The following is a 25,126-nucleotide window of genomic DNA, read 5'->3' as shown; positions in this document are numbered from 1 at the left end:
AGAGGGAGAGTCAGAGTCAGGGAGAGCGAGAGTCAGGGGGAGCGAGAGTCAGGGAGAGGGAGAGGGACAGTCAGGGAGAGGGACAGAGAGGGAGAGTCAGAGAGAGGGAGAGTCAGGGAGAGGGAGAGTCAGAGTCAGGGAGAGCGAGAGTCAGGGGGAGCGAGAGTCAGGGAGAGGGAGAGGGACAGTCAGGGAGAGGGACAGAGAGGGAGAGTCAGAGTCAGTGAGAGTGAGGGAGAGTCAGTGAGAGTGAGGGAGAGTCAGTGAGAGTGAGGGAGAGTCAGAGTCAGGGAGAGTCAGGGAGAGTGAGAGTCAGGGAGAGTCAGGGAGAGGGAGAGAGAGTCAGGGAGAGGGAGAGAGTCAGGGAGAGGGAGAGAGAGTCAGGGAGAGTGAGAGAGAGTCAGGGAGAGTGAGTAGGGAGAGGGAGAGAGAGTCAGGGAGAGGGAGAGAGGGTAAGGAGAGGGACAGAGAGTCAGGGAGAGTGAGAGTGTCAGGGAGAGTGAGAGTGTCAGGGAGAGTGAGAGTATCAGGGAGAGTGAGAGTGTCAGGGAGAGGGAGAGTGAGAGTGTCAAGAAGAGGGAGAATGAGAGTGTCAAGGAGAGGGAGAGGGGGAGTGTCAAGGAGAGGGAGAGTGAGAGTGTCAAGGAGAGGGAGAGTGAGAGTGTCAAGGAGAGGGAGAGTGAGAGTGTCAAGGAGAGTGAGAGTGTCAGGGAGAGTAAGAGTGTCAAGGAGAGGGAGAGTGTCAAGGAGAGGGAGAGTGTCAGGGAGAGTGAGAGTGTGAGTGTCAGGGAGAGTGTCAGGGAGAGTGTCAGGGAGAGGGAGAGAGAGTGTCAGGGAGAGGGAGAGTGTCAGGGAGAGGGAGAGAGAGTGTTAGGGAGAGGGAGAGTGTCAGGGAGAGAGAGAGTGTCAGGGACAGGGAGAGAGAGTGTGTCAGGGAGAGGGAGAGTCAGAGAGAGTCAGAGATGCCAAGAGTCAGGAAGAAAACATACATTTTATCGTTCTTTTTTTTTATACTGTACTATTCAAAATACAGTAAACCTACGTTTCTTTGAAAATGGAAGTTTTTTTTGTTTTTTTGCGGCCCACAAACTTAAACCTTGTTTATTTGGCCCGTGTGAGCCTTTGAGTTTGACATGCTTGCTTTAAAATGTATAATAGTTAATGTATTATTACCATGCACCTTACACCAAGCATGGGAAATGATTAATTGTGTAGTAGAGGAAATATGGCAAACTCAAATGATGTGTATCCTTAAGGCAAACATGTCATTGAGTTATGTATTGCCATAAATATTTCTAATATTCAGCATATTCCAACACATTTGATCACCGTTTGACCTAGATGTTAGGCATTATCAGATATACAGCTAAAATGTGAGCAAACGACTACATTGAAATAGGTTTATATTTGTGTTTGTAACGCTTCAATTTTTCCTTTTGCAGTACTTATCATTTGGAAGATTTGAGAAAAAATTATTTTTGGTACTCTGTTTAATTCATTGCTTTAGGCTGTGGACATAGTGCACGCCACAGTTCTGGAGATAGATTCGCATGGCTGTCGCTGAGCGATTTCTGTCCTCCAGCACCCGGGCGTGCCGACAAGGATCAGAAGGGATCCGCGATCCAGCGATGTCCTCCACTGTCCGTTCTCCTCCGCGTGGGATGGTATCCAGCCGTATGGTCCCACCTTGAAGACAGTCTCTGCCTCAGTTCAGTGGTCTAGTCCCAGACCACAGTGTCAGGATCACGCAGAGTAGCACTGTGTCCCTGACATAAAAGCTATGGGGCAAGGTTCCTATCTAAGGGCCTGTCCCTGTAGCTGCCACAAAATAATACTGGGAGTCGGGACCTAGCTGGGGCCTACAGGAAATCTGGCCTAGTGCAGAAGGTCACAGACCACTGCACACACACCTCTTACCCCTATCTCACTCCAGCTCCGACTGACTCCTCCTCTTCCAGCCCGCGAAGATCTGTCACCTGTCTCAGGAAACTAACTGCTCTATTGGTTCCCTGGTGTCACCTGGTATTGCCGCCCCTAAGCACTATGGGGCTTGTAGTCCCACGGAACCTCTGTCTATGGGCCGCCGTGTGCGCGCTGTACACTGCGCAATTGCAACCCTCATACTGGCCACCGCGACTCCTGGCGCTCTTCGCGCCTGCGCAACCTGGCCCAAGATGGCAGAGATACTTACCTCTGTAGTGGGTGCTGGTAGCCACTCCAGGGTTCACATTATGGCTGATTTTCAAAGCTCCCGCGCCCTGCGGGCCAATAGGAAGGACCCGTGACATCACCCTGTGCGGCTTTCTATTGGCCAATGTGACACGGGAGCTTTAAACTGCAGGAAACGGCAGAGAGATACCAGCACGCCCTTCTGAGGTAGATATCTCTGGAAGCAGGGGGTACTCGGAGCTGAAATAAATGGGGTTCAATCCTGTATTAAAAATGTTTACTAGGATTGCGACCTCATGTATAGAACAAAAGACAAAATGGCTTAGTGCTACATCTAACTCGGGTGCGCAAACTTTTTTTTATCTGCACCCCCCCCTCCCTTTTCTGATGTCACGATGTCATGTGACCCCCGCAGCGTCTTTTGACTTACAGAGGCCTTGCACGCTCCCTTGGCATTTAATTTAAATGTTGTGGGGAAGAGCGTGGGGCTTCTAAGCGCCGCGCGCCCCCAGTTTGCTCACCCCTGATCTAATTGACATATTATATCGTTAAATACTTATCTGTTTATCTGGTGTATTTAAAGAATTGACATTTAACACTGGAAAGAATAGGCCTTATTTTTATGTGAAGTTGGCACTAATACTTTTATAACTGACTAGCTGAGAGACCCGGCGTTGCCCGGGATGTAAATGCGTAATAGGTAGTATTATTTATAAATTGTGGAACAATAGGTGACTGTTTGTTGTAAAGGTTGGATAATAATATTGAAAAGAAAGATGGAAGAAAATGTAATACGATGTTGTATAAAAATGGTTTATTGTAACCACACCACAGTACAATGTATATTTTGGTGCCATAAGTGATGTAAAAATGTGAGGCGTGTGTCCTGCTAGGGTGTGAGGCGGCGGGTGGCGCGTGGGTTGTGAGTGCTGTCTGTGAGTGGGGGTCCTGCTAGGGTGTGAGGCGGCGGGTGGTGCGTGGGTTGTGAGTGCTGTCTTTGAGTGTGGGTCCTGCTAGGGTGTGAGGCGGCGGGTGGCGCGTGGGTTGTGAGTGCTGTCTGTGAGTGGGGGTCCTGCTAGGGTGTGAGGCGGCGGGTGGCGCGTGGGTTGTGAGTGCTGTCTGTGAGTGGGGGTCCTGCTAGGGTGTGAGGCGGTGGATCAGTGATGTCGGTGCGTAGGGGCGGGAGGCAGCAGGTGTGTGTGGCGGCAGGTATGTGTCGAGTGTGGCGGGTGTCTGTTGAGTGCGTGCAGCGGCTGTGAGGCGGTGGGTGAAAGGCAGAGGCGGCCAGAGTAAGGGCGGGTGAAAGGCAGAGGTGGGGGTGGGGAGGCGGTAAGGCGGGCAGGAAGGCGAAGGGCGGCGGGAAGGGGAGGAGGGGGTGGTGGAGGGGGGCAAGGGGTGGAGGAGGGGGGAAGGGTTAGAGGAGGGGGGAAGGGTTAGAGGAGAGGGGGGAAGGATTAGAGGAGGGGGGGAAGGGTTAGAGGAGCGGGGGGGGAAGGGTTAGAGGAGGGGGGGGAAGGGGTGGAAGTGTGGGAGGGGAAAGGGGTGGAGGGGAGGGGGGTGGAGGGGAGGGGGGTGCAGGGGTGGAGGGGAGGGGGGGTTGGAGGGGAGCGGAGGGGGGGGGGAAAGGGGAGCGGAGGGGGGGAAAGGGGAGCGGAGAGGGGGAAAGGGGAGCGGAGGGGGGGGAAAGGGGAGCGGAGGGGGGAAAGGGGAGCGGAGGGGGGGAAAGGGGAGCGGAGGGGGGGAAAGGGGAGCGGAGGGGGGGAAAGGGGAGCGGAGGCGGTGGGAAGGGGGTAGGAAGGGGGGGGAGGCGGTGGGAAGGGGGGGGGGGAGGCGGTGGGAAGGGAGGCGGTGGGAAGGGAGGCGGTGGGAAGGGGGGGGCGGTGGGAAGGGGCGGTGGGAAGGGGGGGGGCGGTGGGAAGGGGGGAGGGGAGGCGGTGGGAAGGGGGGGAGGCGGTGGGAAGGGGGGGGGCGGTGGGAAGGGGGGGCGGTGGGAAGGGGGGAGGGGAGGCGGTGGGAAGGGGGAGGGGAGGCGGTGGGAAGGGGGGAGGGGAGGCGGTGGACAGGAAGGGAGGCGGTGGACAGGAAGGGGGGCAGTGGACAGGAAGGGGGGGCAGTGGACAGGAGGGGGGGAGGCGGTGGGAAGGGGGAGGGGAGGCGGTGGGAAGGGGGGGAGGCGGTGGGAAGGGGGGGAGGCGGTGGGAAGGGGGGGGGGAGGCGGTGGGAAGGGAGGGGGGAGGCGGTGGGAAGGGGGGGAGGCGGTGGGAAGGGGGGGGGGAGGCGGTGGGAAGGGGGGGAGGCGGTGGGAAGGGGGTAGGAAGGGGGGGGAGGCGGTGGGAAGGGGGTAGGAAGGGGGGGGAGGCGGTGGGAAGGGGTGGGGGAGGCGGTGGGAAGGGAGGCGGTGGGAAGGGAGGCGGTGGGAAGGGAGGCGGTGGGAAGGGAGGCGGTGGGAAGGGGGGGGCGGTGGGAAGGGGGGGCGGTGGGAAGGGGCGGTGGGAAGGGGGGGGGCGGTGGGAAGGGGGGAGGGGAGGCGGTGGGAAGGGGGGGGGCGGTGGGAAGGGGGGAGGGGAGGCGGTGGGAAGGGGGAGGGGAGGCGGTGGGAAGGGGGGAGGGGAGGCGGTGGACAGGAAGGGAGGCGGTGGACAGGAAGGGGGGCAGTGGACAGGAAGGGGGGCAGTGGACAGGAAGGGGGGGCAGTGGACAGGAGGGGGGGGGGCAGTGGACAGGAGGGGGGGGGCAGTGGACAGGAGGGGGGGGCAGTGGACAGGAGGGGGGGGGCAGTGGACAGGAGGGGGGGGGCAGTGGACAGGAGGGGGGGGGCAGTGGACAGGAGGGGGGGCAGTGGACAGGAGGGGGGGGGGGCAGTGGACAGGAGGGGGGGGGCAGTGGACAGGAGGGGGGGCCAGTGGACAGGAGGGGGGGCCAGTGGACAGGAGGGGGGGGGCAGTGGACAGGAGGGGGGGGCAGTGGACAGGAGGGGGGGCAGTGGACAGGAGGGGGGGGCAGTGGACAGGAGGGGGGGGGCAGTGGACAGGAGGGGGGGCAGTGGACAGGAGGGGGGGGGCAGTGGACAGGAGGGGGGGGCAGTGGACAGGAGGGAGGGGGGCAGTGGACAGGAGGGGGGGCAGTGGACAGGAGGGGGGGGCAGTGGACAGGAGGGGGGGGCAGTGGACAGGAGGGGGGGGCAGTGGACAGGAGGGGGGGCAGTGGACAGGAGGGGGGGCAGTGGACAGGAGGGGGGGCAGTGGACAGGAGGGGGGGGGCAGTGGACAGGAGGGGGGGGCAGTGGACAGGAGGGGGGGGCAGTGGACAGGAGGGGGGGCAGTGGACAGGAGGGGGGGGGGCAGTGGACAGGAGGGGGGGCAGTGGACAGGAGGGGGGGGGCAGTGGACAGGAGGGGGGGGGCAGTGGACAGGAGGGGGGGGCAGTGGACAGGAGGGGGGGGCAGTGGACAGGAGGGGGGGGGCAGTGGACAGGAGGGGGGGGGGCAGTGGACAGGAGGGGGGGGGCAGTGGACAGGAGGGGGGGGGCAGTGGACAGGAGGGGGGGGGCAGTAGACAGGAGGGGTGGGGCAGTGGACAGGAGGGGGGGGGCAGTGGACAGGAGGGGGGGCAGTGGACAGGAGGGGGGGCAGTGACACACACACACACACACACACACGCGTCTCAGTCCCGTGATGCGCCCTTTCTCAGTTCTGTGCGGCGGCGGCGCCGCAGGTGGGGGGGAGGTGGGGGAGCAACACACGCGATACCTACCTGTACTTCCGGCCGCCGCCATCTTCTCACTCGGCGCCGCGAGGGAGGAAGGGGGTCCGCCATCTTACGCGCCGCGTGGCAGCATGTTCCCCCGCCGGGGAGGGAGGTGAGTGTAGCGGGAGGGAGTGGTGTGTAGCGGGAGGGAGTGGTGAGTGGAGCGCGAGGGAATGGAGCGCGAGGGAATGGAGCGGGAGGGTGGTGAGTGGAGCGGGAGGGAGTGGAGCGGGAGGGAATGGAGCGCGAGGGAGGAAGGGGGTCTGCCATCTTAGGCGCCGCGTGGCAGCCTGCCTGTTCCCCCGCCGGGGAGGGAATGGAGCGGGAGGGAGTGGTGTGTAGCGGGAGGGAGTGGTGTGTAGCGGGAGCTACACTGTGTGAGGTAGCGGGATAGGGGGAGGGACATTGGTGGCATGGTGTAGCGGGGTAGGGGGCCTTCCGGTCTGGTTGCGGTAGGGAGCTGTGTGAGGTGCAGGAGATGAGGCGTGCTGTGCGGTTCGCGGGAGCTACACTGTGTGAGGTAGCGGGATAGGGGGAGGGACATCGTTGCCATGGTGTGTGAGTGGAGGCCGCGGCCTCGCGGTCCGGTTGCGGGAGGGAGATGTGTGGCGTGGAGGGGAGGGGGGGTTTGAAGAGGCAGTCTGCAGTGTTTGGTGTTGTGTGAATGTGTGTGTGTGCTGTGTTTGTGCGTTGTGTGTAGATTCTGTACCTGATTCGGCAGTCTGTGGTAGCAGACGTGAAGGTTTTGATAGCTGTGAAGCGTGGCCCCAGAGCAGGTTGAGGATTAGAGGATTAGGTGTTGCAAAAGCAAAGCGTTCCCAAAACTCAGTGAGGGGTGGGACAGTGTGGAAGTATTAGGGCATTGGTGTTGGACGCAGGCCAATGAGAGGTGTGCGGGGGCGGGCATTGGACGCAGGCCAATGAGAGTCAGTGAGGGGTGGGACGCAGGCCAATGAGAGGTGTGCGGGGGCGGGCATTGGACGCAGGCCAATGAGAGTCAGTGAGGGGTGGGACGCAGGCCAATGAGAGGTGTGCGGGGGCGGGCATTGGACGCAGGCCAATGAGAGTCAGTGAGGGGTGGGACAGTGTGGCATTGGTGTTGGACGTAGGCCAATGAGAGGTGTGCGGGGGCGGGCATGGCCTGAGCCGGAGTGACAGGCCCAAGGTCCAATGCGATTGACCCTTGGGACGCAGACATACAGTGATTTCACAAATATATAGTAGATTCTAAAGGCTCTCTCTAAAATCACTGATTTTTTGCAAGTTAACAGTTTATTTCTGCTGCATATGTTAAAAAAAAGTTACGTTTCCAACCCTGACATTGGGGTTATATTTTACATGCCTGGAAATATTGCTTTTAATTTAATACAAAATACTTAGTGTCATGATAATATAATGAGATATTATGTATTATAATCCATTTGGTGCTTCAGGGGTTAATGGGCTACCATTTGGGTTTAAATGTATAAATGTTAAATGCTTCTATGTATTGAAGTTGGGTTTTAAAATACCATATGTTGGGTTTGTAAAAGGTCAGGACTTTTTGGGGGTTTGTGCTTGTCTTCAGAGAGCTTAATTGTGGGGACCGGTCATAGATAGCCCACTAAAAGTGACAGATGAGGGGGTTAGTGAGGGGGGTTGTAGAGAAGTGGGGGCCAGAGAGAGCGACCCATTACAGCCCCTTGTCACCGGAGACCCCAAGGGGGTTAGTGAGGGGCGTTGTACAAAAGTGGGAGATCGAGAACAGTTTCACAAAATAAAAAGGATATAACATAAAAGAAAACCCTATACATTACCATATGTCATATGTTTTCTCCCAGAGAGGTCACTGGTACAGAAGATGAAATATCACGTTTGCTCTAAACACTCCTCTGTTAAAATCTAAATCTCTAATACATTGCTATTACTTAAATACATTCTTTCTCCGTAGAAACAACATAAGCCCACCCAAGTCGGACTGTTGGACTGTTAGACTGACAATTTTATGACAGAGTAAAAAAACTCAACACAAACGACGTTTAAATCTGCCTCAGGATATACTCGCAGTCAGAACTTCCCTTCTTTAATACTTAGGCCGAGCTCATACACTCCGCTTGCTTGCGAGAGTGCGAGCTCCATCCGTGCCGCCCTGCTGTAGCACAAGCGATCTGTACTCAGTGTTGCAGGAGATGGGGAAGCGTTGCAGACGCGTCGTACGTGTCAAGAAGCTGGTTCACCCTCATTGGCTGAACTAGCTCATGTGACGCTGACGTCACGCGGCAGCCGCCTGAAAAGACAACATTTATTGTCTCCTCAAAACACTGTTGCATCAAGCGCCTCTTCGTCTGTAGACGTGCATACAGCTTGATAACACATATGCCAAACAGTGAGTGTGTCGTGCATGCACGCACACGGACGCAGCAACTCGGTAAGTATGAGCTCCGCTTTAGACACACGACAGTCACATCAATAGATTCAGGCGCTCATGGCAGACGCAATGAGACCAAACAGGACCATCTTAATCCTAAATTTGAGTGACACATGGATATCTGTCCCTTAGTACCTCCTAACCATGCTGTGTGGGGTGTGGCTTGGTTTGTCTTCTTGTCATGGCTACAAATATGTACATGTTATTATGCAGAGGAGATGATGTCACATGCTATTGTCATTTTTAATAAAGTCCTTTACTGAAGCTTACCCTGTGGGTCACCTTTCTCTGGAATGTACCAGTACTTATTCACAAACTTTGATGCTGCCAGAATAGTATCTGATTAGAGTTTACGACCCCCTAAACCCTATGTGTCACTTTTAGTGGGCTATCCATGTCAGCCCCCCCATTTAAGCTCTCTTTGAAGACAAGCACAAACCCGGAAAAAGTCCTGACCTGTTACAAATCCAACATATGGTATTTTAAAACCCAACTTTACTACATGGTATTTTTTTTTTTATTTCAATTTATTTTTATTGTTTTAGAGAGACATAACAAATATATAGCCTTGGAATACATATGATGTTTTAACAGTGTCACTTGTCCATACAACAAAGAGCATTAACAGTTCGTCATCTGAAATAAAATAATTGATATAACACGTGTCTCTCATGAGCTTAACAAAGGAAAGAGAAGAACGTAGAAAAGAAGAAAAAGAAGGGTGGGCTACATGGTATTTTTAAATGCAAATTGTAGCCAATTAACTCCTAAAGCACCAGATGGCTTAAAATACATAATATGATAATTTAGCCCCGGTCCCCCTTTGGCTCCCAGTGAGTGCCCCTTACCTCCGGCAGGTGCCGGGAGTACGACGAGAGGTGTGTGGTGGTTGCGCATGCGAGCGCATCGCCGGAGGCTCCCGGCGGCTCCCCTTGGAAGGATTCCCCTGCTCACAGTTAGATACATTTTGCGTGCTCAGCCCATGCTAGTCAGTCGGTGCTGGGACAGAATAGGGGTAAGAGGTATTTGTGCAGGGGTCAGCGATCCTCTGCACTAGGCCAGATTCCCCCTAGGCCCCAGCTAGGCCCGACTCCCCTCAGCTTGTGGTTGCTGCAGGGACTGTCCCATAGTATAGGGACACGGCCCCCTGTAGTACCACAGTGAGTGAGGGACACAGACAAGACACGGCGGTCCTGCTCAATGGTGGTCTGGGACCAGATACCATACAAGGACACTACTAAGGTGGTACCATCCACGAGGGGCCCACCCAACAAGAGGCGGAGGCTTCGCGAGTTGCAGTACTGGGTCCGTGGATCCCATCATCCTCAAGACCAAGCCAGCACGCCCGGGTGTGGACACACCCAGCAGGTACCTTCCTCACATGCACCAACATACACTGTACAGTGACGGCGCTGATCACTCCTAAGGGATGGGGGCTATATTGTGGACACTTATTTGGTAGAGGGCCCGAGGGCCTCATAAGGTATTGTGGGGACTGTGAACAGAGTGGGGGCAGGTTACAGCCGTGCGTGGCAAGTGGGTAGCTGGAACCAGTAGCCTATATATGTTATCAGTAAACTGTTTGAAGGAAAACCGTTATTCCTCGCCTAGGCTTCAGAACTGAGAGGAACCTTTCCTCTGCCAAGAAAGCTGAAGGCCTTGTGACTGGACACAATCTGCACCGTTTTGCAGCAGACTTCCCCGGGAAGCTTTCACGCCCTGCCACTGTTATCTTCGATCTTTGTTTGAACTTACAGGCCTGGGAATACGAAAGAAATGAAACGTAACGCACGCCAGGTTTCAAATCCTTTGTCTCCATTTATTACTCATAGGGTAATGACTTTTATACCAGAAAAAGAAGATATTGGTTAGAGGCTTAACATAGGCGTAACCTGGGTGTGTCTTGGGCGTAGCTTTGATTAGAGGCGTGATTTAGGGGCAGGACATATTAGTGGCGTGATTTTGGGACGTGTCTCTCCCAATACAAGCAATGCATGAATACATAGCTTATTCATTGTTTATCAAAAGAGACCTTGAATCTCTAGCAACTAATTATACTATTTTGCTTCTTGCAGAGAACCAGTTTATTATATTCTGACTAAAAAGGCAGGAGACTAACAATACAAAAAGTATCTTAGCGATATCCTGAGCAGGAAGAAAGGAAATGCAATTTGGCAGAAAATGAGTGCGTTAGGAATTATATTTCAGCAAAAGGCTGACTACAGAATCTTAACTAGTTATGATCAGACAAAATGGAAGCTTAACACAAGTGTAGATTCTGGCCTAACCTACTGGTCCTAACACTGTTGTTCTGTGTTACCCTGTGTATTCATTGTGTGAGTGTATGCCTATATATGTATATGGGTCCTGTAACTGGCAAATTCATATAGTTGGACCCGTTACAGGTGGAGGCGCTTACCAAGATTGTTCCAGAATCCACCCCAGGCGCCTTGCAGCGAAGGCTCGGACCTCCTGTGAGCCACAGGTATACCACCACACATACACCGTAGCCACGTATCACACAGAGGGTGGGGATACAAGTGCTACAATAATATCATGAGATGACACTTAGGGTGGCCTATAGAGTCCAAACTGCTTAAATTATTGTTTCTACTGATACCTGCAGGAAGAATAACTATTCAAATATACGATTAATTAAATTCCCACCTAATAGCTGTCTGATTCAAATAAACACTAGTCCCAGGATTGTTATATTAATAGCCAAGGTTTGTAAATTTGACAGTATTTTTTTTCAAGTCAAAATTAAGAGCAGAAACTATTGCACCAGTCCGAATAATAAAGGGCAAAGGAAGGGCCTGAGTAAAGTGAGATGTTTAATAAACAATGTGCTTTGTGCTCCTGGCGCGCACAGACTTCTGTAATGCATATACATGCGTAATGTATTTTAAAAACACAGAATAACATGCGGTTTATAAAAAAAAAAATCTTTATTTTGTGCTAATCAGCCATTGCGCTTCCACGACAAACGCGTCAAGTAAAAAACAAGAATATCAAAATGGCGCCCTTGTCGTGTGTCACGCGCTTTGAAAAAAAAAATCCATGCGCGAGCCCCAATCGAGTGGGCGGGGCTAGCGCGCACGTCACCGCCGGCAGCAGGAAGAAAGGCGGCAGCTCACGCACTGAGAACGTGCCTCACGTGAACAGCGAGCGCCTTCTTCCTGTCTCTTCTCTCGCGGTCGCAGTGCGTGTGTGTGGAGACCAATGCCTCGCGGTGGAATGGAGGTAAGCGCGCGAACGCCCGAGTGTAGCTGTGTGGGGTCGGTTCGCCAATGGGGGTTTTAGAGAAATGTGCAGCGATGGCACTTACATACGCCATCTTTTATAGTCTTATCGGCAGGGAGGCCTCACAAGGGCCTGCATAGTGAACTTCGGGGGGTTGCGATGCAGTTCGAATGGCGACGCGTTGGAGGCCTTTAGTAAGCTACACGATCGAGGAATAGGCCCCGGTAATAACCACGGCTTCCCCGTATTACTTCTCCCCCTCGCATGAGGCGAGCGCTCTGCCTTGTCCCCTCCCCCCTCCTCGCTGCGGCTTGGGCCTGCAAATGGCCGCCGACAGGAAGCGAGGCGGAGAGGAAAATGGGAGCCGTCGAGGTGATTGCAGAGCCTGTTTCACAGGGCCCGTGTTTTTGGCGCCAAAACTAAGATTTTGGTACAAGAAGATCGGTCTTGATTTTAAGCCGCCTGTTTTAAAGCTGCTCCGTAATCGGTGAGCAGGCTAGTAATACGAGGTTGGTTGAGGCGCACAGTTCAGCTTTAAGGCGCAGTTAGAGGGGCAAAAGATACGAAACTACTTCATGTGATTTAGCTACCTTTTGTTATTAAGGATTTCATCTCTTAATGCAAATGATTTGCCTATTTTGTATTGTGACTAAAATGTTTTGTATTTCTTTAGGAACACTGGGCTGCAACCGATCAGGTACTATGTTTATCTGTTTAACTCGTGACATTATTACATTGCAAGAGCGAAAGGAATAATTTAGTTGGGGCTTTAGGTGCTGTGGACAGTCGGACAGCACATGACATTTATGTCGTTAAAAAAAAATATTTAAGCATCTGTTTACCGTGAGATTACATTTAATCTGGTACATTTCACCAAATGCCACTTTTTTATATGTATTGTCCTTCGATGCTGTTGGATCTTATTTTAGGCTAATTCACTTAATTTTAATGTGCCCTGATGTCAACCAGAAACTTACTCAAATCAATTGGAGTCTATGGACTGAGCAGTTTGGTTAGCACAACCCATTTGACTGAAAAATGTCTGTGTGTTGTCCCCCCCCCCCTCTGTATTTGCCACTTAATGCTTAAACAAAGGTAATTTATTCTGTCTTTAATTGAAAAAAGATATTTATGCGTGTCTTTATTTTATTGTAGTGTCATGAGCCTAAGGAACCAGAACAGTTACGGAAGCTGTTTATTGGCGGCTTGAGCTTCGAAACAACAGATGACAGTTTGAGGGAGCATTTTGAACAATGGGGAAAGCTCACAGACTGTGTAGTAAGTTACTTTTCACTTTGATTTGATGTACAGTAGTCGTCCAATATTTTTCCATATGTAGCTTCAAAATTGAGCAACCGCTTAAATGTTGAAGTTTGTAATTGTGGGACTGTTAATGTTTCAATTTTATAAAGCAAGCTATTATGTTTCTATAAGCTCCTGAACATGTTACCTTATAACATGAATATTAGTATTCATGTTAACTGATGCTCTGGGATATATCAGCATGCACGTGGTCTCAATATGGTATGTTAAAATGTTTTTTTCACATGTTAATATACAGCCTTTAATGTCCTTATCTCTGCCTCCCCTTTTGTAATATTTACACAAGCCACTTTATTTCCTGTTTACATGGACAGTTTGATTTGCATTACGGGTTCTACATTCAAAGAATGCATAAAAATGTTCTGGTCTTGGTTTCATGACCAATGTTTGATTTCTTGCAGGTTATGAGAGATCCACAGACCAAGCGTTCCAGAGGTTTTGGCTTTGTTACCTACTCCTGTGTAGAAGAGGTTGATGCCTCCATGTCTGCTCGACCACACAAGGTTGATGGTCGTGTGGTTGAGCCGAAAAGAGCCGTTTCCAGAGAAGTAAGGATTTAATTACCCTTTTAAAGCATCAATCTTGCCTGAGTTTCTTAATTTTTATTGTACGGTTCAACACCAGAGGACTCCTCCTGGTTTCAAATTGTTAAAAAAAAATCCAGTACAGGGAAACCCCTTTTCCAAGGAGAATTGCCAGTTTTCTCTTGTGTTAGTTTCTGGGGAAATAACATGGGCAACAATTTGTGGGACCCTTGGGCCAATAGTAATCGGTGGTGGTTTACGATGTTTTATTCAGCTCATGGAGAAACAAATAACTGGTATCCCTGATGCCGGAAGAGCACAGTTCAAAACTCTGCTTTATAATTATGTTAAAGTAGGGTTGCTGCTTTTAAAGTTAATGTGGGGTTTATTATTTTTATATATCTTGTACAGTTAACCATAAAAAACATTGTTTTTCTAATTCAGGATTCTGTTAGACCTGGCGCACATCTGACTGTAAAGAAGATATTTGTTGGTGGTATTAAAGAAGACACAGAAGAATATCATTTACGAGACTACTTTGAGGCTTACGGCAAGATCGAAACCATAGAAGTTATGGAAGACCGTCAGAGTGGAAAGAAGAGGGGATTTGCGTTTGTTACTTTTGACGATCATGACACAGTTGATAAAATTGTTGGTACGTAAAACACTTTAGTTCCCGTGTTTAACTGTCGCATTTCCAAATCTGAAATCTGGAGATTGAATGGTGTTTGCATTTGCAGCATCTTGGAATAATGGGCTGACATGAGCGAATTGTCCGATGTTGAAACCATGTAGCATTGTTATAATGTTGGATATTTCCAATTACTCTATTTTGTAAGAGGAATTGATACATGAATGCTGTAGTTAATATTGTTTTAAACACAGTCACATGCTCCATTCTCAGTTTAGTTATACAGTCTTTAACAAGTGGTTCTTAGCAGCTTTCTATGGGTTACTTCAGTATAAAAACCTATTGCTGTTGGGCCAAAATAGTGACCTTACAATATAACATGGTGCACTTAGCTGATTTCACCTTCAATGGTGCACCTTGCACCCATTCCTTTGATTATTCAGATGAACATTGTTTCTCCATTATGTAAGAATGACTCTTAAATCTGTATCCTTTGCTATTTTATTTTTTAGTTCAGAAATACCACACTATTAATGGACACAACTCTGAAGTGAAAAAAGCCCTTTCCAAACAAGAGATGCAGACGGCGGGCTCTCAAAGAGGTGAGTTGTTGGTTAGAGTGGAAGGTTGTATTGTGGCTATGTATTGTTTTGTAACTGTACCTTCCAAACATTTTTAGGCCGTGGAGGAGGAAGCAACTTCATGGGCAGAGGTGGAAACTTTGGAAGTGGTGGAGGAAACTTTGGCAGAGGAGGAGGAGGAGGTGGTGGTGGTGGATTTGGTAACCGGGGTATTGCATTTATTGAACCGACTACACTCTTTAAAGGGGCAGTCCCACATAGCAGACTGTTTATAAACAGCTGGCAATGCAATTGAATCTAGCTAAGGGCACCCCCACCCCTTAAAGTAAAAAAATATTTCTACTTGTAAATGTAGCATGTTACATTGTCATTGATCTCAAATTTTGTTTATTAGCTGTGAGTAACACACCAGAGAAACGTCACTGCCATTAGTTCACTTTATTCCCATGGGTGAATCGACCCTTTAAAGGAGCAATCTGAACTAACCTCCATCCTTTTGAGGCTTGGGAACTTGTGGTCCTGCCGAACTGAACCGCATGATCAGATCCAGTAACCCCTTGCTTCCCAAGATACTACTTGTATTACTTTCTAGATTTTAATGGGGGGTTTAAATGGCCATCCAATAGAAAGCCACAACTAATGTTGCCACTTCTTATTGGAATAAGAGGAACTGCTCCTTTAGGAGAAATGTAGTGAAAAGGTCAGCGACTTTTTTTTTTTTCTTCAAATCAGGAGGCTATGGCGGTAGTGGTGGCGGCAGCAGAGGTGGTTATGGCGGTGGTGATGGATACAATGGTTTTGGTGGAGACAGTGAGTAGAAATAGATTAAGTTGCTTTGGGATGCATCATTGTATGAGTAACTACAACGGTTGACAATAACAAAAGTGGCTGCTCTTAATGAAAAATTTTTGTTTTTTTTTCCCTTATCACATATGATCAGGGTTCAATGTGACTTTAATGAGTCTTGTCTAGTAATTTACAATCCAGTGACCACTGCCTCTATTTAACTTTTGCCTAGGTGGTAATTATGGAGGTGGCCCTGGCTACGGTGCTAGAGGTTATGGTGGTAGTCCAGGCTATGGAAACCAAGGTGGTGGATATGGTGGCGGCGGCGGAAGCAGTGGTGGTGGATATGATGGCTACAATGAAGGTGGAAACTTTGGCGGCGGCGGTAAGAGCTAAAATGTGCAAATGGTTATTTCTATATATTGTGGGCTTGACGAAGATATAAAGTAGTGCTTGTTTTAAATATCAACAGGTTTTATGGGCTGCTAAAGGAAGGTTTTTATGGGCCCCTTCAGTAGTTGTAAAAGACTTCGCTTGACAATCAGCTTCAGTACTAAGCAGCCATTAGTTTGACTGCGTCCGTGCTGTGCGCTCAGTGCTTGCTGCTTTTTCTTCCTGTACTCTATGTTGTCCCTGCTCGCGCGGTGCTCTGGCATGCACGCTCTCCCAAGCTTGTCGCTTGAGGTGACAATAGGTGACTATGAAGCGCACTCAACATGGCGCGCCTCCCCCCCCCCCCCCCCCCCCCCTCGTAGACAGGACACCCGGCGCTTATGCTTAGAGTTGGTGACATTACCGCTCACACGCATGAAAGCAGTTTGTGCCAGTGGGGACGCAGCCAAGATTGGGCATGAAATTATACAGGAGTCTTTATTTTATTTTTTCCCCTGCTGCACTATTTGGGTCCTTGGCTATATGTTCTGTTGGTGAGCAATATTAAATGGCTGATGAGTCTTATCTGCAAACTTTTTTTTTTTTTTTTTTTATTCTCACACCAACTACAACAAAACAATTTTTTCTTATTACAAAAATGCACTTTCTAAGCAGTACTTCTGTTTCAGGTAGCTATAATGACTTTGGAAACTATGGTGGGCAACAGCAGTCAAGCTATGGACCCATGAAGAGTGCAGGAGGAGGAGGAGGAAGCTTCAGTGGAAGAAGCTCGGGTGGAAGCAGCAGCGGTGGAGGCCCCTATGGTGGTGTGTTCAATTATGTACAAAATGTTCAAGAAATGCAATATGATCTTGTCCGGGTTTATTCAAACTTTTTTTATTTTTTTTTATTTGGGGTTCTAGGTGGCTATGGAGCTGGTGGTGGTGGTGGCGGCGGAAGTGGAAGTTACGGGAGCAGAAGGTTTTAAGATTCGATCAGAAAAAGGTAATGTATGTCAAATGTTATATTTCTGCTAATCGGATAAATTAAAGCTTCAACTGAGTAATATTTTTCTTGTCCTATATCATTCAACAGGCTACAGTTCTTAGCAAGAGAGCGAGGAGTTGTCAGGAAAGCTGCAGGTTACTTTGAGACAGTCGTCCATGTGCATTAGAGGAACTGTAAAATCTACCACAGAAGGAGCGATGATCCATAGTCAGAAAAGTTACCGCAGCTTAAACAGAAAACATTTCTTGTTCAGGACTGTCATAGCCACAGTTTGCAAAAAGTGCAGATGATTTAATGCAATGTAGTGTTGATTAGATGTACATTCCTGAGGTCTTTTTATCTGTTGTAGTTTGTCTCCCATTTTCCCCATTACATCAGGTATATTGCCCTGTAAATTGTGCTAGTGGTACCAGGAATAAAAAAAATTAAGGAATTTTTAACTTTTGAACAACTTGTGTAGTTCAGTGTTTACTCATTTACATAGAGCATCAAGTCTTGCTCTGCAAATATATACATGCGTTTTATTTTTTATTTTTGACATGTTTTGAGTTAGTTTTTTTTTTTTTTTTTAATGAAATATAGCCCTAGTCTAGTAAACTGGAAGGATTCAAATGTCCAATCTCGCCTAGAACCAGAGTGAACCAATTGCAGTGGTATTTTAAATGTTTAAACTAGGCGTGGCGTGTGGTGGGGTGGGTCCTGTTATTTTTCCATTTAAATATTTGAACCCCATGCTCGGTGTTTGAGAACCTTTAGTATATGGGACAATGGTGAAGGAAAAATAAGTGCCACACAGGTCTGCATATTGCAATGCCATGATCAAATTTTTTTTTTTTTTTAAGTCGCCATGTTTAGCTACTAATCTAGCTAATAAGCATGACTTCTTAAAACATTAGCATGCAGCAAGTTTACATAGGTTTGTTTATTGGATCAACAGTTTATTGCCGGTACTTAACTTGAACTTTAATTTACTTGGTTGCTATAACTGAAATGTGTGCGAGCTAATGTAGATGAGCTTTAATCGTCTTTGGCACATCTGCTGAGATGGACGTGCTCTTTGTAACTCCTGTGTTTGGGATTTACAGTTCTATTTTTTTTTTATTTTTTTGTGATAGCATTTGTTAAAATTATATCTTGTGGCAGTAGCTGCACCATGTGAAATGTCTTTCCTACCGTAAGATTGGTATTTTTTGATCTCATCTTGACATGCTTGTGTAAATGTTTAATGGGGTGTGCACTGTGCGCCCAGATAGCATATCCCTCTGTAGGCATCCTACTGAACTGCATTATATGCAAGCTTGCCACATTTCTTTTAGAATCTCAAATAGGAAAAGAAGTTTGTACGTGACACATTACAACAAATTGCTGCTTTTTATTCTTGTGTAACCCTTTAAACAAAGCAGTATAGTTCACATGTAACAGTTCATTTGACTAAGGTAAATAGTACTTTTCTGAAGCGATTACCCGGTTAAAAAAAATGACACTGCAACCCAGTGCTTCTGCTAAAAACAAAAAACACTTGGCTTCTATATGGCCTGATGCAGCCAAAAACAACTACATCAAGCTGCACTTAGTGACAGCGACGTCAAAACAAATGCATTGTTGCCGGCGCTTATAGTGCACGTGAAAGCGCTACCAAAATTATGGTAGTCGGTGGAATTTGATTTTTGGAGACATGTGACTGGCTATAAGCCAATCGGGGAACATTTCTGCCCATCTACCTTCCCCCTTGTTGACATCACTGGCCTTGCAGCCAGCGACGTCTCCAGAATCTGAAAGACAACTTTTGCAAAAGTAACGTCATCGGTTGCGTCGCCAGCTATTTAAGTGCAGCCTTAGGCTGAACAAAGTTAACATCGCATGATCTTGGCCAAAAAGTTGAAACCGGGAAGAATGTTAGTACAGCAAGCTGAAACAACCTTGCACATTTTCACAAAATTGGTTACAGAGCAAGTCAATGTTCAGAATTTACTGTGGTTTTGGTTTTACTGTATCTAGAATCTGTTTGCCAAGCTATATAGAACACATAATAAAGAACCAGGGTGGATTTCAAGTCAGAATGTTTAAGATAGTGGGGACTTACAGAATAAGATTGTTTGATTTGAAACAGCACTGCATTTGTATTTATTTATTTTTCATTTGTAATTGAATCTACTTACCGGTTTTGTTGCCACTGTTCTTCCTAGACCTTTTTAAAGATGTTTGTCGTCTAAAAGGTCGCAACATTTGGGGATGTTGCAGTATCATATTGTGATTTCTCCCCATCCCCCCCCCCCCGGTCACATTCTGTGGGGTGAATACATTTGAAAGGGTTTTGTTGCTTTAAACATGCTGTTCCTCCAAAGTAAATGAACCCTTTTGCTACCAGAGGGTGCAGCAATGCATTGCTGGTTCTTCTGGCAGTGAAACTGTGTGCTCCCATGTAACCTACTTGGAAGATATTTTCTTCAATTGTTTGACCTGCATCTACAAAAATTTGTCAATCTATGCTGCCTGGCATAATTTACATTTGATAGGTTAACTATAGTCAATGAGCTAATTTGAACTTTTTTTTTTACTGCAATTGATTTAAAGACACAATGCATACTGGCAAATGTTTTTGGTGGTTATGCATAAATACGGTCTGAAGCTGACTCATTATTTTCAGTACTGGGGACTCCCTGTGATGCTTGCCTCCTGAAGTAGATGCCAATAGCAGCACCAGCTGAGCAAGCAGGGCTTTATCTTTTAACCCTCCCACGTCACCTGGGCCAATAGGAAGCCGTACTGAAGTCACTGCTTCCTATTGGTCCACAGGGCACAATCATTGAACAGCAGACATGTGAATCCTAGTAGCTGAGGAGAGCCAGCAAATCCTTCAGGAATGATCTCTGGAAGAGGAAGGGTCCTCAGAGCAAACATTTACATGGTTTAAATGCTTTTTATAAAAAAAATCCACCTGCTTCAATTGCTGCTTTAAGTGGATCATGTAGCAATTCTGAATCGCCTTTCCTTCCCTTATGTTTCTGGCTTAAAAGCTTATTTTAAAGCAGTTGGGTCTCTTAACTTTCTACTTCAAATTGGGACCATAGGCCATTCCCATTCATGATAGAATGTCAGATGCCAAAACTTTTCACCTGGTTGGCTGCAAAAGTTACAGTTACATGTTCTGAAAACATTAACCAAGCTTTCAAATGGCGTGCAGGCCCTCCGTGCCAACGCAAGGACTAATATTTAGATTATAACAGAAGAAATTAATGTTACCTTGGTGGTTCTTCAACGGTGGACTCTGGAACCCATTGTACTATTTTAAAAAGCACCTGAGTTTAGTTAACTTGTTAACCATTAGGCAGAGTTCAGTAGGCAATTGTTTTAAACCATAAATGAGTACTTTAACCATTTCAATAATAAAAGTAGATTTGTACAATAACAATACCCAAGAATAAATTTCAACTGGTGCCTGAAAACTCCCAATCTCACATAGCGCCGTTGTGGTTATTTTTTATTTTTTATTTTTCCTCTTCTCACCTTCCCGTCCCATCATAGTTGACATGTGCTGATTTGACTGACTCCTAGAACCATTTCCAAGAATACATCGAATTTTTGGAAATTATCTGCATATGCCATATTAGAATTTCTTTGGTAATAAACAATTATGAAATCACAGCTGCAATTTAACTACATAATGTTATTTTTACTACCTTTTTGGTCATGAAGCACTTGTAGAAATCATCTTTGCCATGTTAAATATTGGTGTTGCAAACTGCGTTTATGCGTCAAAATACAGCTGTAACAGCTTTTCAATCATGTCGTTGCACTGACGTGTAGTGTGATTTTTAATATATAAACCATCTTCTGTGACCACATCTCACTCCCAATGATTTACATAATGGTAATCATAGAACAGTTTTGTTCTGTTGGAAGGATTGGTAATGAGTCTCCAGGGTAGAAAAGTAGCTTTTATCACTCAAAACAACTTTGCTACCGTAGTCTGAAGAAATTGGTAGGTATTTGTTTAATATTGGCACTTTTATATTGTGTTAAACTCTACCCAAAAATGAAGTTTAAAAAAAAAGGAATTTAAAGAAACCTTTTTGTGCTTTAATTGGCAGTCCCAGCGTAAGTGATTTTATGCCCATCTCCAATCTTTTATAGAGAAGGTAAATACTTTATTGCTTCATATATAGGTTAGAGATATAAAAAATAGTGGCACTCGCGGCGTCCTCAAAAAAAAACTATCCCATTTATTAGACCAGGATCGATGTTTCAGTCTGCCTGGAAACTCGTAAGCAGACCGAAATATCGATCCTAGTGTAATAAACAGGGTTCTGTTTTTTAAGATCATGGGAGTGCCACTTGTATCTCTGGACAGTTGGTAGCTGTTTGTATTCATGACCACTGTTGCTGAGCGCCTGTGGCCAATATACCAGGTACTATGAGTTCACCACTTAACCTACAGCAACCTATATATGAAGGTTATTTTATATAGCACCATTAATGTACATAGCGCTTTACAGTAGTAATACATGTGACAATCATAAATAACATACAAAACAGATCATGAGAATAAGTGCTTCGGACATAAAAGTAACATTTGGGAAAAGGTGTCCCTGCTCCAAAGAGCTTACAATCTAATTGGTAGGAAGAACGTACAGACAGGAGGGTATTCTGGTAAGTGCATCTGCAAGGGGCCAAGCTTTATGTATCAGGTGTGTAGTATTGGCCACGGAGCTACTCGTGCTTCGTTAAGCAGGTGGGTCTTTAAAGGTGAATAGAGAGGGTGCTAGTAAGGTATTGAGGGGAAGGCATTCCAGAGGTGTGGGGCAGTCGGTGAGAGGTTTAAGGCGGGAGAAGGATTTAGATACAAAGGGGGTAGAGAGAAGACATCCTTAAGCAGAACGCACGAGTCAGTGCATAGTGAAAAATTAGGGCTGAGATTTATGGAGGGGCAGAAGAGTAACACTTTAAAAGTGAGGTGGAGAATTGAGCGTGATACAAGATTTGAAAGGTAGCCAGGAGAGGGATTTCAGCGGGGGAGATGCTGAGACAGATTTGGAGCGATTCTGGCCGCAGCGTTAAGGATAGATTGAAGAGACCAGTGAGACGCAGGAAGGCCAGAGAGCAGGTTACAGTAATCGAGATGGGAGAGAAGGAGGGCCTGTGACAGTGTTTTAGCAGTGGAGCAACGGAGGAAAGGGTGTACCTTTTTAATATTGCGGAGGAAAAAGTAGCAGGTTTTAGATATGTTTTGGATATGAGAGGAGTCGAGTGTGACCCTTGGCAGCGTGCTTGTGCTACTGGGTGTATGACAGAACTTCCAACAGTAATGTAGAAGGAGGTAGTGGGGCCAGGTTTGGGATCAACTATGAGGAGCTCTGTTTTTGCCATGTTAAGTTTAATTTGGCTGTGGGCCATCCAAGATTATATTACAGAGAGACATTCAGAAACTTTGTTCTGTACAACATGTGTAAAGTCGGGTTGAAAAGCAAATTTGTGTTGTCAGTATAGAGGTGATATTTGAACCCAAGAAATGTGATTAGGTTACCTAGAGTGTTCAGAGAAAACAGGAGAGGTCCCAGGACAGAGCCCTGGGGTACCCCCACGGAGAGATCAATAGAGGTGTTGGCAGAAGAGACAAAGTACAATGGGAGAGGTAAGAGGAGATCCAGGATAGAGCTTTGTTACAAATACTAAGTGTATGGAGAATGAAGAGGGTGGTCCACACTATCATGCTGCAGAGAGGTGAATAATATGAGCAGTGTGCAATGACCTCTCTGGCAGCATGGTGGTTATTAGTTATTTTAGTGGGGTCTGTTTCAGTGGAGTGAGCAGTGCGGAAGCCAGATTGCAGAGGGTCTAGGAGAGAATAGGTGTTGGAAAAAAATGGAGCAAGCAAGAGAATACAAGATGTTCAAGGAGTTTAGTAGAGGCAAAAGGCATGAGGGGGCGGGCTGATAGTTGGAAAGATAGGGTCTAGCTTGCTGTTATTGAGTAATAGTATGACCATGTTTTGTAGGAGAGAAAGGTACCAGAGTAGGAGTTAAAAATGTGAGTGAGCATAGGGATTATAATAGGACCAAGAAGTTTTAGTAGATGCGAGGGAATGGGGGCAAGTGGTAGAGGGAGAAGAGATCAGCAACTACACATCCTCTGTGACAGTGGAAAAAGTCAAAGAAGGCAGGATGAGTTGGGAAGAGGTGTAGAATGGGAGGAGGAAACGGGATGTCCTGACGTATGGATGCCACATTTTCCTTGTAATAGTCAGCAAAGTCCTGAGGTGATTTGGAGGAGGAAGGGGCAGCTGAGGGTGGTCTGAGTCAAACAGCGGAGTCAGCGTGTTGATTAGTGAAGAAAAGTAGGTTTGTTTAGCCTGAGAGGGCAGAGTTTAAACAGGATAGGATACATTTGTAGTGAAGGAAGTCTGCGAGAGTGCGACTTTCCTCCAGAGGCGTGCAGCATGCGCATGTGGGAATGTAGCCAGGGTCTGGGGTTAGAAGGGTGAGAACATGGTTGGAAGGGCAATGTATCTGTTTTTGTTTTTTTGAGACGGGTAATTCTTCTGGAACAATTAATCTCCATTATTACAATAGCCCTGATTTTGAAGTGATGTATTTCTGGTCTAGAGAAGTGCCACATAGGATTTTGCTGTGGTCCATGTTCAGGGTTTTCATTTTGAATGATCCAGTCTTAATGCATAGTCCTCTGCAATTTCGCATCTCCTGATGTGACTACTGTTTTTAAAATTATGTTGTGTGGAACACGGCTTTGAAACTACAGAACAGTGGCATGGCTTCCAACAACTGTTGCCAAATATACACACAACCTTTGCAGTACATGTCTTAATTGAAGTCTAGTACATATTTTATTGCTGTAGAGCTCTAAGATAGTTTAGTAAATAAGTGCATAACCAAGCTGGCCGTTTGAGTGGCTGAAATACCATACAGATGTTGACCTAATCAAAGGGGCTGCTGAGAAACCACTGAATGTCGGTGGCCTAAAAGGAAATGTAGCTTTTGCATTTTTCTTGACCATTACGGGGAAAATATTTTGTGAGCTCTATCTAATGTATCCAGAACAGTTTTCATACCAAGTGTAGTTTGCCTAACAAATGTAGAAATTCATCAAGGGGAGAGTAGTAATATAATGTGGTATGGATATAGTGGTAAACAAAAGCCCTAATGCACATCCAATATGACACATTTAGTTTGTATATGTATGTAGCCCCAATTCCAATTTTTAAGTGCATTGTAGTGTTTGGCAATTCTAAGAGACGTGTGCCAACCATGTTAAAATGCTGTATTTCTGGTTTAGGGCTATAAATTTAGTTATCTTTAAAGATATAATGGTTACCACCATCGCAATGCAATGGTTCTTTCCCACGAAGACCATTCTTTTTCTACTCCGGCTCGGTTTTGGACTTGAGCAAGAAAATTGCATTATGCTGTTCCAGGAGCAGCAACCAGCAAAAGCTATTTAAGCATCTTAAACCCGTATATTTGAATACCTGCAGTGTTACAAATACAATGTGAATATCACCTGCCCATCATGGAGAGTTTTGTTCCATTGAGTTACTTTAAATTAGGGCTCAAGGGTGTGTACTGCAGTGACTTGGTGTTGTTCAAAAATGTTAGTACACACTTTTATATATCTTTTTTTGTTTATGAATTTATGTAAATCACTAAATGTTGATTCCAAAGAATTTTCAACACGTTAAAGGAACTTTAATGTGCTTATGACTCTTACGGTACTAAAAGAGTTGTTTGCAACAGGAGTATGCCACCAATCTCCGTGTAGAGAATCAGCGATATTGAAGCAAATAGGTTCTACACTTTTTTTTTTTTTTTAAATTCCATTAATTGTATAGGTTTGCTAAGCCTAGTGACCTAGAAAAATTGCATCATAAAACTTCATGTAGCCACTGTTTGTTTGGAGTTGAGACTGTTATCTTTTTAATAGACTATTGAGATGTTTTATAGAAGTGGATTAAATGAGACTTCTCTAGCACAGGACTTCTACAACATTTACAGTATGGACCAGTCAGCATTTAAAAAAGAATAACAAAGCAGCAGCAACAGCTTCAAGTTCCTGAGAAGTGAAAGCAGCAGATACTATGCTGATAGTAAGGAGCTTACCCGAGGCTAGTTACAGCTGAAATAACGAAGACAGTCTAGCAAGAGTGCAACACCTTTTTGGAGTCTTCTAGAGTGATAGCTACTACAGGTGTGACCCAAAGCCAGTAGGTCTAGCAGTGAGACCTGAAAGCAAGGGCCCTAAGCATAGGTAAGGTGTGCTTTCATTTTCTAACCTATTGAGTGCACCCTCTGTTACAAGAGAATTCTAATGGAAGTCTTGCTTTG

The 25,126-nt window shown here is 47.0% G+C and overlaps 1 protein-coding gene across 4 annotated transcripts in view; it reads left to right on the top strand.

Annotated features, from left to right (window-relative positions):
• The first annotated feature begins 11,411 nt into the window (after positions 1-11,411).
• Positions 11,412-25,126, top strand: part of HNRNPA3 (heterogeneous nuclear ribonucleoprotein A3) — a 17,676-nt gene continuing 3,961 nt past the window's right edge. Inside the window, exons 1-12 of one of the 4 annotated variants that reach the window (XM_075608994.1) lie at positions 11,412-11,565; positions 12,239-12,262; positions 12,721-12,843; positions 13,290-13,436; positions 13,857-14,067; positions 14,556-14,645; positions 14,723-14,824; positions 15,357-15,434; positions 15,643-15,795; positions 16,472-16,609; positions 16,706-16,787; positions 16,878-17,241. In XM_075608994.1, coding sequence (XP_075465109.1) covers positions 11,545-11,565; positions 12,239-12,262; positions 12,721-12,843; positions 13,290-13,436; positions 13,857-14,067; positions 14,556-14,645; positions 14,723-14,824; positions 15,357-15,434; positions 15,643-15,795; positions 16,472-16,609; positions 16,706-16,770 — 1,152 coding nt within the window. In that variant the 5' untranslated portion in view covers positions 11,412-11,544 and the 3' untranslated portion in view covers positions 16,771-16,787; positions 16,878-17,241. Of the gene's footprint in view, positions 11,566-12,238; positions 12,263-12,720; positions 12,844-13,289; positions 13,437-13,856; positions 14,068-14,555; positions 14,646-14,722; positions 14,834-15,356; positions 15,435-15,642; positions 15,796-16,471; positions 16,610-16,705; positions 16,788-16,877; positions 17,242-25,126 lie in introns of those variants that run through there. The other 3 variants (XM_075608993.1, XR_012802693.1, XM_075608995.1) reach the window with 3 other exon arrangements.

Source organism: Ascaphus truei, chromosome 7, assembly GCF_040206685.1.
Source record: "Ascaphus truei isolate aAscTru1 chromosome 7, aAscTru1.hap1, whole genome shotgun sequence".
In the NCBI taxonomy this organism is placed as follows: Eukaryota; Metazoa; Chordata; class Amphibia; order Anura; family Ascaphidae; genus Ascaphus; species Ascaphus truei.
This window is presented reverse-complemented; position numbering and strand designations above follow the sequence as displayed.